This window comes from Girardinichthys multiradiatus, chromosome 11 (assembly GCF_021462225.1).
Source record: "Girardinichthys multiradiatus isolate DD_20200921_A chromosome 11, DD_fGirMul_XY1, whole genome shotgun sequence".
NCBI lineage: Eukaryota > Metazoa > Chordata > Actinopteri > Cyprinodontiformes > Goodeidae > Girardinichthys > Girardinichthys multiradiatus.
This window is the reverse complement of record NC_061804.1, coordinates 19,193,347-19,208,224: the sequence shown is the minus strand read 5'-3', so window position 1 is coordinate 19,208,224 and position 14,878 is coordinate 19,193,347. Positions and strand designations below refer to the sequence as shown.

At 39.4% G+C, this 14,878-nt stretch overlaps 2 protein-coding genes and 1 long non-coding RNA gene across 3 annotated transcripts in view; 1 reads left to right on the top strand and 2 right to left on the bottom strand.

Moving 5' to 3' along the window:
* Nucleotides 1-1,648: 1,648 nt before the first annotated feature.
* LOC124876540 (beta-crystallin A1-like) lies at nt 1,649-4,939 on the bottom strand. Its single transcript, XM_047379424.1, has 6 exons — nt 4,854-4,939; nt 4,479-4,540; nt 4,275-4,393; nt 4,042-4,183; nt 3,807-3,949; nt 1,649-2,280 (listed from the first exon to the last, which is right to left on the bottom strand). The coding sequence occupies exons 2-6, from the start codon at nt 4,515-4,517 to the stop codon at nt 2,133-2,135; spliced, it is 591 nt and encodes a 196-aa protein (XP_047235380.1). The 5' UTR covers nt 4,518-4,540; nt 4,854-4,939; the 3' UTR covers nt 1,649-2,132.
* Nucleotides 4,940-8,632: 3,693 nt separating this feature from the next.
* LOC124876817 lies at nt 8,633-13,006 on the bottom strand. The gene is made up of 2 exons (XR_007040379.1): nt 12,870-13,006; nt 8,633-10,587 (listed from the first exon to the last, which is right to left on the bottom strand). It is a non-coding gene; the product is annotated as an uncharacterized LOC124876817 (long non-coding RNA).
* Nucleotides 11,277-14,878, top strand: part of unc119b (unc-119 homolog b (C. elegans)) — a 27,643-nt gene continuing 24,041 nt past the window's right edge. The window contains exon 1 of the mRNA XM_047379827.1: nt 11,277-13,105. Coding sequence (XP_047235783.1) covers nt 12,853-13,105 — 253 coding nt within the window. The 5' untranslated portion in view covers nt 11,277-12,852. The remainder of the gene's footprint in view (nt 13,106-14,878) is intronic.

The window sequence follows — 14,878 nt, the reverse complement described above, 5'->3', positions numbered from 1 at the left end:
TTAATTGGTCACTCTAAATTGTCCTTAGGTGTATGAATGAGTGTGTGCATGGTTGTTTGTGTGTTGCCCTGTGATGGACTGGCGACCTGTCCAGGGTGTACCCTGCCTCTCGCCCATAGACTGCTGGAGATAGGCACCAGCTACCCTGTGACCCACTATGGAATAAGTGGTAGAAAATGACTGACTGACTATAATGTAATAATATAATATAATGGTTAAAACTAATGAAAACCCAAGATGCTTGTTTTTGTTTTGTTAGAATATCACAAAAGACCCACAAAAGTGATTTGTAGCATTTAAAGGTCAGTCAGAAAAGTCTGACCATGGATTGAACAGTAAATGCAGCCTGTACCTGGTATGGGCTGCTATTGGATAAATCCCTGCAGCATGGCATGGAGGCGATCAACCTGTGGCTCAGCTGAGTCCAGACTGCTGTAATGGCAGTCTTCAGTTCGCCTGCAATGTTAGCTCTGGTGTCTCTCATTTTCTCATAAGACAGATTTTCTGATGGGTTTAGGTCTGGTCAGTTTGCTGGATAATAAAGCACAGTGATAGTATATTCATTAAAGCATGTGTTGGTACTTTGGCAATCTGGGCAGATGAAGCTTGTCAGCAGAGGGAAGCACTGTTGGATGACTGAGCAGACTTCAGACTTGATAAAACACAAAGGGACCAACACCAGCATATGGCATGACTCCCCAAATCATCACTAACTGTAGAAACTTCACACTAGACTTAAAACAACCTGAACTCTGTGCCTCTCCACCCTTACTTCTTAATCCGGGACCTTGATTTCACAATGACATGTAAACTTTACTTCTGGTAAGAGGACTTTGGACCACTGACAACAGTCCAGTTCTTTGTCTCCTCTGCTGACTGCTGAACAACTGTCAAGTCTGTAGTCTTTGTCAGAGTCTTATGTTGGAGTCAACCATAACACAACGTTACTGTGTTAAAAAGCATTCTTTAATTGGTTTTATGTAATATTCTAATTTTGTAATACACTAAATTAGGTATTTAGCTTTAAGCTATAATTGTCAAAATGAACAAAATCAAAAGCTTGAAATATGTTATTGTGTCTGTAATGAATGTATATAGTATTCACTTTTAAATTGAATTTCTAAATTAAATATTCAGTGTTATTTTTAATTTACTGAGATGCAGCTGTATTTTATAACCGTCTGGATTAGCATTAGTTTACTCATTCTATTTTCTCCGACAGAAATCCTAATATCATATACAAAACAGTTTGGTTAATCTTGTTAATGCTCTTGAAAGGCTTTCAGATTTAGTGAACAAACGCTCAAGCAGTTTACCCTTCAAAAAGTAAAATCTGGAGGAATTTTGATAGTGTAGTATTCTTCCCCCCCAAGGAGGAAATTTAAAGTTTGGAAAAACCCAAAATTTGCTTGGTTCAGTGATTGTTTATGTCTTTACAAAACACACATTATTTATGAGAAACACATTGATTGTGATGGCTTAAATATGAGTTTTGAGGGTTTTAAAGGCAGTAGTTCACATTGGTAGTTTAAGTTTATGCATAAGGGATTCCCTAAATAAATGCTATAGTTGTTCATTAAACCAGTGTCAGAAAACCATCACAGAGAAGGAAACAAGATACAAAACATCATTATGATAATTCTCTCTGTTTCTTTGCTCATTTTCTTTATTTATCATCTTAAAAACAGGCAGTAATTGATATCACATCAGCTCCAAGACTGGTGGTTGTTAGGGTTTAGAGGACAGTGGTGGTGACAATGAGGCCATCCGCGGAGGAGAAGGAAAAGAGCAATAAACTTCGAAATGTTTTCATCATCAAGCTGGAGCATCCATTCCTTTGGATTAATTCAATTTTATTTTCAAATCTGTCATTCCTAATACCTGTCTGTGTGATAACTTTCCTTTATTTTTGTTGCTTCTTTTAAAACAAAAAAAGCAAATGTGCAGGAAACCACTGACGTCAGCAAGCACCTGAAGTTCAGTCCCAGGTCCTGCTTTGACCGGCCGGATTAGCAGAGCTGGGGGAGTTGAAGGTTTTGGGACAGGAAGATGAAAAGAAGGGATGGAAATGTGTGGGGGAAAGAAAGGAAAAGGGAGGAAAAAAGGAGGCGTGAAGGAAATCCTCTTCCTTCTCAGTGCTGGATCCTTCTGATGGACTGGATCTGGGGTGTCTGGGCGTGGGAGCCAAACTCACGGTAACATTTGTACTCTCCTCCGCGGCAGTCACACTCCATGATGTACTGGTGGCCACGGTATCCAGGGTACTGATAGCACACAAATCTGCAAGAAAAGACCAAAACATGATATTACAAGTTTCACAAAGTGAATTTTCTTTTTTGTTGGGATGTCCACAATCACAGGGCCACCAGGGTCAATTTAAAACATCTTTTAGCATCTATATCAATGACCTACCATTTCTATGTAAACAATGGTGAAATAATAATCAGTGGTCCCACGTTGGGCAATTTTTTGCTGAAATAATCAGAAAGTAGGTCACGTTGTCAGTTTCATATTTAGGTTTCAAGCATCCACCATCAGGAGTTAAGGCTGAATGCCTCTAATGTTTGACTTAATGGCCACCACCATTAGGCCAATAAGTTAAAATAAAAACAACTGGTAGTTCTACAACATGTATCACAAGAACCGTTCCCAAAGGTGACTGTAAAGTGCATTTAAGAAAACACATCTCCTTCAAAAACTATCCTTTGGGGACAGTTTATTGTGGAAAGGTTTATCATCTTTTGTCAGGAACAGTTTAATTCTGTCTGCATTTAAGAAAAACTTGAAAACTTTGTTAAAGCAAGATTAGGAATGCTTTCTAATCTGGAAATGAATAACTAAAAACATCATGTTCTGCACTTTATAACTTCTAGTATTTGTAATACTGACAGGCATAATGTACTTTGTAATGGGCAATGAGTAATGAGGTGTTCATAATGGTATGTTAGAGTAATTCTGCGTGTATTATTGTTTTCAGGTACTGCTTTTATGTTTGTTTTTGTGTCTAACATCAACCTAGTGACAACAGATGAAAACGTATTCAGTCTCAAATCTAACACATGTATGTGAAACGTTTCATGAATCTCACTTTTGTAAATAACTAAATTGAAAATTAAATCTTCATCAGCGTAGACATAGCATTTGCATAGCGTTGCATGAGATTCAGGAATACTATCAATGTGTCATGCTGTAGCAGTTCTGCACGTGAGTGGCAAATACTGTAAATTAGAGTTAAAGTACTCCTATGGCAGTACTGTCCAGCATGAATAAAAAATTCCATGGCAGACTGGCTCACTGGTGATCTAATATAGCAAGCGACAGCATCAAATGCATAATAAAAGCAATGTCAGCAATGCTATCTATCTATCTATCTATCTATCTATCTATCTATCTATCTATCTATCTATCTATCTATCTATCTATCTATCTATCTATCTATCTATCTATCTATCTATCTATCTATCTATCTATCTATCTATCTATCTATCTATCTATCTATCTATCTATCTATCTATCTATCTATCTATCTATCTATCTATCTATCTATCTATCTATCTATCTATCTATCTATCTATCTATCTATCTATCTATCTATCTATCTATCTATCTATCTATCTATCTATCTATCTATCTATCTATCTATCTATCTATCTATCTATCTATCTATCTATCTATCTATCTATCTATCTATCTATCTATCTATCTATCTATCTATCTATCTATCTATCTATCTATCTATCTATCTATCTATCTATCTATCTATCTATCTATCTACCGTGGATTGAACAGCAGGAAGAAGAACTCACGCTCCACAGTGGATCTGCATGGATCCGACCTCATTGTTCATCCAGCCCATGCCCTGCAGAGAGGGGTAATCATCACACAGCTCAAACTGACGACCCATCATGTTCTCCATCTCAAAGATGGTCATACGGGACTCCTTGTGGTTCTGCACAGAACAGAGGAGAAGGACGTTCATTGCAGCTTCAGTTGGCGCTGGGGGATTCTTAAGGTTTTAATTAAACGATTTCTTGAACCTACAGCACAGCAGATGGGCCTGAAGGAAATCATCCTCTCAATGCGATAGGAGTTGCTGCCACTGTAGGCCTCGAAGCGAGGATAATCACCTTTCTCCAGCACAAACTGCTGGCCACAGAAGCTGGAGTGCTCGTAGCCCACCCAGCTGTGTCAAACACCGATGAAATATAATGAGCATACTCTTTTTAGCTATAAATGAAAAAAGGACAGCAAATGGAAGATCATTGGATACGTACGCCCCACACTCCACCTTCAGGGAGCGGATGTTCTCCATCCCACACTCCATAATGTTCTGGCAGCAGGCAGTGAACTCCATGCGCCTGCCTTGGAAATACTCCTGATCATAGACGGTGATCTAAGAAGAACAAACAGATACACAAGATGTCACAACAAAATCGAGCGATTGAAACTGCTGGTGGGAAATGTAGCGTGAAGTCTACCTTCCAAGGGCCCATGGGCATAGGGTTTGTCAGAGCCATTATGTCCTTTTCTTCAGCTGTACCTGTCAGGAAAATACATCAGCAGTCAGGATGGTGATGGCATAAGAGGCTCACAGTCTTGGTCTTACAAATATCTGTATTGGGTTTGTAAACATAAGTATATTTTCTGTTCTCCAGCACCTGCTTCTTTTTATTCTTTGTTTAACCTCCTGTTTTAAATGAAAACCTATTTTCAGTACAGATAAGCCACATTGTTCTAACTCCAGTTAGCTACACCCCTGCATTTCTGGTTGATAAATTACATTGAATGCACATAATGTCAACAGATATTTTAAATGTTTTGCATTGTTAACCTTTTTAGCTACTATGACCTACCCAAACCGATGAGCTGTGTGGTGTGGGGTTCCACTGAACAATCTGTAGTTTCAGTGTGTATGGGGGTATATATACACCCACGGGTTACAGGGGCCAGGCACTAGGCACGCCTGGGCTCCTGTCAGCATTTTGCTTTGTTTTGTTGTGAGGGCCACAGAGGGGTTAACGCACAGACACACTTTGATTCATGCATACACAAAGAGGGCACAAGGCTATACTGCGTTATGTGGTAAATCTATACGTTAGGTGGAGAAAAAACGAAACAGAGGGCAGTTTTTACAATAGGATTTATTATCAGTGTTAAAACAGTTTTCAGAAAGTAAATTTGAAAATTCTGACTCCAGGATTCATGAAAAGAATTTTAGAAATGATCAGCTACCCCTACAACATGTTTGAAATGAAATTCGGAGGGGATATATATATAGACATGATAAGCCTATTTGTAGTATTTTTAATTAAAACGTTAACCACCACACACTGATCCTCAGTCAAATTTGATGAATCATTTGCATTACATTTACATTACATTACATTTACATTTCACGTACAAAAGTATTTTTGTTACAATACCAGAAACTTTGATGTATTTTATTGGTATTTTATGTGGTATCCACCAACACTGAGTAGAGTACAACTGTGAAGTAGAAGACAAATTATTTTCAAAATGTTCACAAAAAAAAAATCTAAATGGTTTGGTGTATAATTTCATTCAATTTAGTAAGTGTCCACTTGTTCTATGAAGGCCTCAGAGGTTTTTCAGAGGTTATTAGTGAACAAACAGCCCAACCGGACATTAGTGAACATCTTACTGGGCACTGTTCAATCCATGCAGTGAAAAGGAAAAAGTATGGCGCAACCACAAACCTGCCAGGACATGGCTGCCCACCTAAACTGACAGGCTTGGCCGAGAGAGCATTAAACAGAGAAGCAACAGGGAGGCCCATGGTAACTCTGGAAGAGATCCACAGCTCAGGTTGGAGACTTTGTTAAAAGGTCACCCATTGGTTGTGCACTTTACAAATGTGTCCTAGATGGAAGATCTAGGACACATTTGTAGGACCCCACTCATGCTGTGGGAATGTTTTTCTTCGGCAGGGAAGCTGGTAACAGTTGATAGGAAGATCGGTGGAGCTAAATACAGGACAATCTTGGAACAAAAACTGTTAGAGGTTACAGAGAACTGGAGATTGGGGAGGATGTTCACCATCCAGGAGGACAACAATCCTAAGCATACAGCCAGGCAGTGGAATGATTTGGATCAAAGCATAGGCATGTGTTACAATGACCCAGTGAAAGTGACTGACTGAGCTTGATCTATTTTGCAAAAACGAATTGGAAGAAATTTTAGTTTCTAGATGTACAAAGTTGGTAGAGACATGTCCCAAAGGACTTGCAGCTGTAACTGCAGCAAAAGGTGGCTCTGGAAAGTTTACACTTAACGGTGCTGAACTGAAATGCATGCCACGCTTTTAAGAGTTTAAAAACATGTGTAATTTGTTTGGCTATTTGGACCTTCTGAAATGACTTTTAATAACTTTGGTTAAAATGATAAAGAACCAGCAAATGTTTATAAAGATATAATAACAGTGTTAGCAGTGTTTCTGTTGTTTCAGGGAATAACTGCATTGGATTTCAACAACAAAATGACAATAAAAGTACCAGTAATATTTTTAGATTTTTTTGTCATTAGGTTAGAAATGATGTGCTTTCTTTGAAAAATTATCCACAAAGATCAACATCCCATTGAAGAAAATGTATTGGTCCTCTTTTTGCAATAGTTTTGTGTTTTTCCTTACTTTAAAGGTTGAAAATAGAAATAAAAGGCTGGTTCTTTAAAAATGACAACATACTTCTTATAGTAAATATTCATAAAAAATTTGAAGTTGTCTTTTTTTCAAAAGGTCATCTAACTTTTTGCAGTTGAGTTTTATTTAGTATTTAGTTTTATTTTGCTCTGTTGCAAAGTTTACAGAGCCCTGGTTTATCCAATTAAATACTAATGAAATACATTTTGTGGTTCAAAGGTGACAAAAATATAGAAAAATTCAAAGGGTGTGACTACTTTTGCATTTCACTGTACATAAGGTCTGTATGAAGCACAACCTTCATCAAACAAATAAACAGATTGTTTTATTACAAATAAACTTTTTATTCTTCATCAAATTGTACTGTTTAAAGTTATTTAAAATCAGATTTCCCTTGTCTTGTCTCCACATTTTCTTGCATTATTTATTCCTAAAGCAGCCACATGTTTTCATGGATAAACAAGCTCAGAGACTTTACCAGTGGCTTTGAAATATAAAATCTGTGGCAATACTGGGACTTAGGTTGGAAAGCTTACCACACTGCAAAGAAGTAGGCAGACAAATCATGAGGTCTTGGGAAACTAGCTTGTCAGAAATAGATGTGAATGTGATATTTTTCCCCTGATTTATGAATTTAATTGTTTGTTGCTATTTCTGGAAAATGTGTGCAACTGAATAATTGCCAGTGAAGGTTAGCGAGGGCAGTGGGACAATGTGAAAGGCCAAACTGGTAGGTTTGGTAGCACTTTGACAGCCACACCATCAAATAGCAGCCTGCAACAGGTTACATTAATTTATCTTCCTTTATTGATTTCATAAAATAAATCAGACAAAAAACTCCACAAAATTCTCCTTTTCAATGTTTTTATTTCTAAAATAACATCAATAGCTGAATTTATTTTCTCTAGTTAGTCCTATTACACCAGTGTAAGCAGAATAAGCAGTTAGTAGGTTTAAAACTGAGCATTCACCCTCTTCTTCCTGCCCTGAACAGTAAACATTTAGGAATGGTTTCCTGAGGTCAGCACATTGTCTAGACTCCCCGTCTCTGCCTGTGTGTGTGAATATGCCTGTTTACTTGCAGGTCCATGAAATGCTCTGAATGGGTCGGGCACACAATGAGCGAGAGGAGTGCATGTCATGTATTCTTACAGTTTATGTCAAAATGAGAGCTGTTTGTGAAATCGAAGTGAATTTATCTGGGTCGAAGTGTGAGACAGGACATGCGTATATGTATGTATGTGTGTATGTGCGTCTGTGTGTTTCTGCTGATGATAGCAGCAGCTCATGCGTGACAAAGGGACGAGCAGACTCAGCAGGCCCATGTGAAGAGCCCACAGTGACCATATAGCTGAAATCCCTCACCTCTGCATCACAAAACTTTGGTACCTTCTTTGAAAAGTGAGCCAACACATTAAAATATTTTGCACCCATAATTAACAGGTATGCATAAAGCATGCTATAAAATAAAAAATAAAAAAACAAAGCATGAGGTTCATCAAAACTTTGTTTTGTTTCCTTTAGGCCTGAAAATAATTTGCTTATCTTAGGTGAATGATTCTACAGGTGGTTTTGGTTGGCTTTGAAACTAAAGAGGCTGTCAGAGACACACCCTGTCTTAACTAGGCTCTTTACGTGTTCAATGGTAAACGGACTGAACTTATATAGCGCCTTTCCAGTCATACAGAGTGCAGCTCCTTGTGGACCTAAAGCCTTTGCTTACTCTCTGACTCCGCTGTTTTAAGTGGCTGACTTCAGTTACAGTTGATTTGACATCGCTATTATCATCGCCCCGCTGCCACAGCAGAGCTGATATGTGTGACTGAGGTCTCCAGAGGTAGGCCTCACGTTAGTGATTAGGGTTAAACAAGCACACAAAAAACAGGGTTGAAACCCCCCAGATCTTCCCATGATCTGAGGAGTTATTCAAACAAGAATAAATGAGCAAGAAAACATTTGTTAATCAGTCAGAAATAGAGTTATAAGCTTTTATTAATATTAGCTTTTTAATCGTTTGTCACTTTAGGGCAAATGAATAACAAGAGTTTTACAGTCTTCATCTGCTCACTAGCTTACCACACAGATAATTAAGAAACAAAACACAAGACAGTCTGGTATTTTACTTAACATTTGGGCTCCAGATTGTGGTTCTGATCCTTGTTACAATCAGTTGACTTTAATGAAATATGCCAGATTATGACCCCTGGTCTAGGTCATTGAGTGATTGGTGAGGTACACCTAGGACAGGTCACCAGTCCATCACAGGGCAACACAGAACACACAAACCTCATGCAGAAAGAATCTGAACACGGGACCTTGTTACTACAAGAAAAGAAACGAAAATGTTTTAGCACTGTACAGAAACTACAAAATGGTGAATGGGGCTAAATTATCAGCTCCAGAAAACGACAGGGAAAGTTTTCAGCATGATGTACTGATTCAGAAAATATTTTTCTTAATTCTTCTCTTTTTCTTTTTTGTAATAATTAAAAAATATATATCCCTTGGAAACGATATACTAATAGCTCAAAGCACAAGTTGTGAAGATGAACACATACCAGTAGTTTGTCAGTTGATTGAGAATGCTGTTTAAAAGATCCTGTTTTGCTATTTCTTTAGGTTTCACTCTTTCAGATGCTTTACTAGAATAATAATAATTATTCTTTACTAGAATTCTAGTTAAGAGAACAGAAACGTGAACAACATTTACACAGAAACACCAAATGCCTGTGTGATCTAATGAAACAGCATCTTGATAACTTGCAAAGTCATGCCTTGTGTGACATTTGATGTTTTTTGTATTTTTACACAATATGCAGCTAGAAGAGATCCCACCCTCTTATGAAGCTGGTCCAAAAGATCAATGCCGGGATGGTAAATTGCTATTCTGACGCAAGTGGCTTCTCTTAAGGTAGCAGAGGTCATTCAGCATATTAATAAGTGTGAAAGTGATGTGAATCATTTCCTGTGGTCTTTAAAAAGAACAGATCCGAACGCAATCTATGAACTGAAGCATCAGATTCTGCAGCACTAATGTGATGGGCATATATATTTACAGTAGAGGTTCAAATTGGGACACCTTGGTCCTCACAGTATATGTCTCATGAATTTAATTTCTGAAAGTAAGACATCACTGGCAGCAAATGTTACATACACAGAGCTGCGTGCAGGTCTCCTTAACTCTTCCTTGCAGGGTGTGAGTGGCAGGTGTGATCCTGCAGCTGCAGCACATCGGGACCAATCAGGAGGAGCATAAAGAGGAGCAGACTCCCTGAGGCAGATGCAAGATTGCTTTGCCCACAAGAGTTGTAATCAGGCCCATCTCTTCTTGTGTTGTTCCTTTCCTCAAGTTCTGACGTTAATCCAATTTGTCCTCCTTTTCACAGAAACCAGTTTCATGCTCAGGTTCCTACATGTCAGTGGTCTGCTTCCTTGTTCCTTTGAATGTTATAGAAATCCTCTAAAGATCCTGTCCGTGAATCTCATGTCTGTTCCTCTGGCCGCCCTCCTCATATCAGGTGCTCGGACAACTCAGCAGACAGTGTCTTCATTAGACTCCAGACTTTGACTCGGTCATTTTGTTCATATCCACAGAGCTGTGAGCAGGTTGGTGTGTGTTTGGAGCTGTCTACCATGAGGCAGATGATCAGGTCTTCCTTTTCTGTTTTGTTGTCTCCTTGTGCCAGGTTTAACCATTTTGTCCTCTCTTTCTATCGTTTATCCTTCAATACTTGCTCCCAGGCTCTCTCGTTCCAGTTCCTTGCTGTCTTGCTACTCATCAGAAACGATTCTCTCTGGATCCCCTATTGCTAATCTCCTCATTGCTCCTCGGATATCTCCATGGGTTTTATTCGGATCATCCTGCAGCCATCCTTTCACTCATCTGCCTGTCCTCCCTCCTTCGCCGATCGCTCCACTGCTCTCCACCCCTGGACAGAATGAATCAGATAGCTATCAATGCCAAGATACTATTCACTGCCGCCTGTCAACCTCAGCCTCGGTGCGTTTGTTCACCTCCTCCTGTGCTTCCTCCCACATAATCAACAGTAGGATTACCTCTTTTTCAGTTAATCCATTTCGACCTTTTTATGAAGACGGAAGCAATAACTACTTGCCAGAACCCAAAAGAATCATCTCCTTGCACATTTTCAACAAACCAGTTAAACCATTTATTTGTGTTGCCTGCACCAGAGTCTTACCAGGTCAAGAAGGAGCAAAGCAGCCCCATACCATCAAATTACTACAACCATGTTTGACTGTCTGTATGATCTTTGTCTGAAATGATAGTTTTATGCCTGATGTAACAAGAAAAACAGCTTTCAACAGCTTCCACTTTGGTCTTGTCGGTCCACAGAAAATTTTAATAAAAGTCTCAAGGTGTTATCTGGCAAATGTGAGAAGGGCCTTTGGGATCATGGTTGTTCACATAATTTTAATGTGACTGCAATTAGACTTCAGTGTGAACACTATGTTGACTTGAAGTGAGCAACTTTTATTTCAAAGACTGGCTCTATCAACTGGAAATAGCATGTCGATGTGATTAGCTTGACGTACATGTTAGTAGCATAAAGAGATGAAACACATGCATTGCACACCAAACAATGGTGAAGGTGTGCAATGCATGTTTCGTCAATTGCCACTTCCCAGCCTCCCCCAGCACCAAATTGTGTGTCTATGTTAAACACTGACATTAAAGATGTATGAAATGCGATATGGCTCTTCAGATTGAGGTTTGCTTTGAAAGAAAAAGACTAACATGTACTTAGGACAACATATAAAAGTCTGGCCCTACATTTGAAAAATTGTATCTCATGTCTGCTGTTCAGACTGTTGTAGAAAAAGGCAAATATTGTAATATGAGTAAAGAAGTCAGATTTAGGACACTTTTGCCTGCAGTATGAACCAAGGCTATATGTTTGGCCCGTTATGTTCCTGCCCATATACAGTTTAGCCCAAATTTATTCTGACCCCTGGCAGATATAGATTTGTTTTTACATTTAGCCAAAACGTTTGATGGAAAATGACACTAAAGGAAATAATACAAAAATAACTTAATTGGCATTACAGCAGTCAAACCGTTCTAAAAACTGCGGACCAGCTTTTTGCATGTTTCCACCAGTAAATTTGATGATTTGTCTTTGGTGATGAACTCCAAGTCTTTGACTTTATAAGGCCTCCTTGCCATCACCCTAATTTGTATTTCCTTCCACAGATTCTCTCTCAAATTCAAGTCAGGACACTGGCAGGACCACTCAAAAGCTGTAATACTGATAAAATAATATTGATAAAATTAAAAGATCAGTTTAAAGTTATATTTGCCCAAGGTATAAATAATTTGGGGCTTAAACATATAGTGAGGGTGATATTCTTCTCTCACCGGATACATAAATACATACATATTTTCAATACTCTCATTCAAAATCACCCAAAATTTAGATATATGTTCATTTTATGTAATCTTATTGTAGTGGTAAGAGACATTACGAAGGGGCAGGGGGACCCCCCTCTTCCAGTGCCAATGCCATCATCAGATCACTAAATAAGTGGATCCCTTCAGTTTTCAAAGAGTGTGAAAACTGCGCCTCAGAACTTTAATTATCCACCAGATTTATTTCTTATTGATAGTTTTTGTCAAAAAGGCGCATTGTGTTTTTTTGTGGTTTACTGGAGAGGTCTCTATTTTTCCTTCAGCCCTCAGGACCAAAACCACCCACGCAATGCAAATGTTTAGAAGAGCTCAGACACAAAGAGTTGTTTATTGCTGTGCGCACTGGTGGCTTGCACCGCAGACTGTGCGCAGATCCACCAGCCGCTTTCTGCGCTGCTGAGCATCCCACCCCTCCTCCTCCTCCTCCTCCTTCTTAACGGCCTCAACCATCTGCCGCCTCTTTTTGTAATTTCTCTCAGACGTCTACTTGCACCTGACACAACCCATCGCCAACAACATCGCCTCACGGAGCAGCGGTGCAGAGAAGCGTAACAGAGGGAGCCCGCAGTCCGCGCAGCGCAGGAGGAGAACCGGGGTGCCGCTTACATGCAACCCGACAGCTGATGTTAAACTGCTGGATCATAAAGACGGATTTAATTTAAGCACCGGATAACAAACAGCAACTCTGCAGCCTTCGGTTAGGGGGGAGGTAACTGTTTAGTAGATCTTGGAAACCCTGGTGAGGTGAGGGAGGGAGGAGCGGAGAATGAGCTATTCTTGTACCAGCAGAGGCAGCAGCCAGGACCCATCAAGCGCTAATCCTGCCAGAACAACCGGAGGTACCGACGGCGGCAAGGACAGCACCGGCAACGGCAGCCCGAAGCAAACGGCGGCGATGAGAGTGAAAAAAGGCTGCAACTCCACCGAGGTGGGGGTCCCGGTGACCACGGAGGATGAGCTGCAGGGGAGGACGGTGATCACTCCGGAGGATGTTCTGGGCTTGCAGAAGATCACAGAGAGTAAGTTCGCGGCTGCTGGTGCGTAGGGGAAGGGAGGACAAAGGTGCTGAAAATGTGACAGATCCTGGATGAGTCATGCATCGCGTCATTGTTGTGTCCTCTTATTTATGTAATCTATAGGCCCTGTCGAATCACATGAGAAAAAACCACTCAATGAACCCACTCTGCTCTCATATGTTGCCTTATATCAAACTCTCTTTCTGGTCCATCTTAGACCGGTGACTTGCTCAGGTAGAAGTCAAGCTTAGCGCACGATGAAGAGGGCGGAGGATGTCAAGTGTTAGGTTCAAAAACACAGGAGTACAGTAGAATAAATCAGGTAACCCTTGTTCATGCATGACTCACAGCATTTATACAACACATCCAACCCATGAAAAGCATTCCATACAGTGATTGACAAAACTGTTAAAAACCCTTGAACTTGTTCACATTTTGTCAGGTTACAGTCTGGATTTTATGTGAAAGACCAACACAAAGTTGTGCATATTTACGAAGTGAAAGGAAATTTCCATTCCAACTCCTGAAAAATATTTGTTCTAATTTAGGGCTCCACAATATTAGGAAAAGCTATTGCTTGATATTGCAATAACAATTTCTACTATGAATTACACAAGCTTTTGCATTTCAACCACTAAAAATAAGCATGTGGCGAGCATAAAGTGAATATAAAAACATTTCAACATTCATTACAATGATGCTTGTAATTTGATATATTGTGCAGCTCTAGTTGTAACCGTTCTATTGTAGCTCTTGCTGTATGTTTCAAGGCGTCCTGCTGAAAGGTGAACCTCACCAGGCTCAAATCTTTTATAGCCTCTTACAGGTTTTCTTTCAGGATTGCCCCTTTATTTAGCTCCTTCCATATTCCCACCAACTCTGAGCGTCCCTGTCTCTGCAGAAGACGTTTATTCCCACAACATGATGCTTCCACCACCATGTTTCACAGTGAGAATGGTATGTTTAAGCTGATTGTCTTGTGTTGTGTAGTTGGGACGAAACAGGGTTTGCGTCCTGCAGGGTCCAAAATGTCAACTTTTACTTTTACAAACATCGGCAGTCATTTAACAAATCGGTCTTAAGGCATCTAGCTTCACATAACACGCATCTCATTATACACTGGGTGATGTTACAAATAACATAAAGGACCAACTGGTCTCCTTCTCTGGATTAGAGCAATAAACTGTGTTCAAGATCAACATTTTGCACATATTACAGAATTTTATGTTGTTTTGCAGTGTTAGTTTTCTTCCACACAGAGCATTTTAAAATGCACCTACATCTCTCTTTTCATTGTTAGGTGATGGATTAAACAGTGATCTATAAGATGTTCAAAGCCTGGGATATTGTTTTATAATCTACTTTCTACACAAGTTTCTCCCTGACCTGTCTGGTGTGTTTCTTAATCTGCATGTTGCTGTTTGTTCTCTAATGTTCTCTAACCTCCAAGGTGAAGTTGGGTAACTTAGGTCATCAGGAAAGGTTACATGTGTGCATCTCTAATTAAGTGGAAATTAACACAGTTTTCTAAATATACCAAATATACCTGTAAACCAAACTATTATGCAGGCAAAAGATTGTTTATCAACAACAAAAAAAGGTAATTACTTACTAATCTACCTAAAACCAGTTTGCATAAAATGTGCTCCTCAGCAGAAATGATAAAATTAGCATTTAATATGACAGTTATAAAGCTTTGTCATGGTATGTTTTGCCCTGGGGAAAGGGCAAAACATTTCCTCTTTTGGAAATAGTTAAAGAGAAGAGAGACAAAAA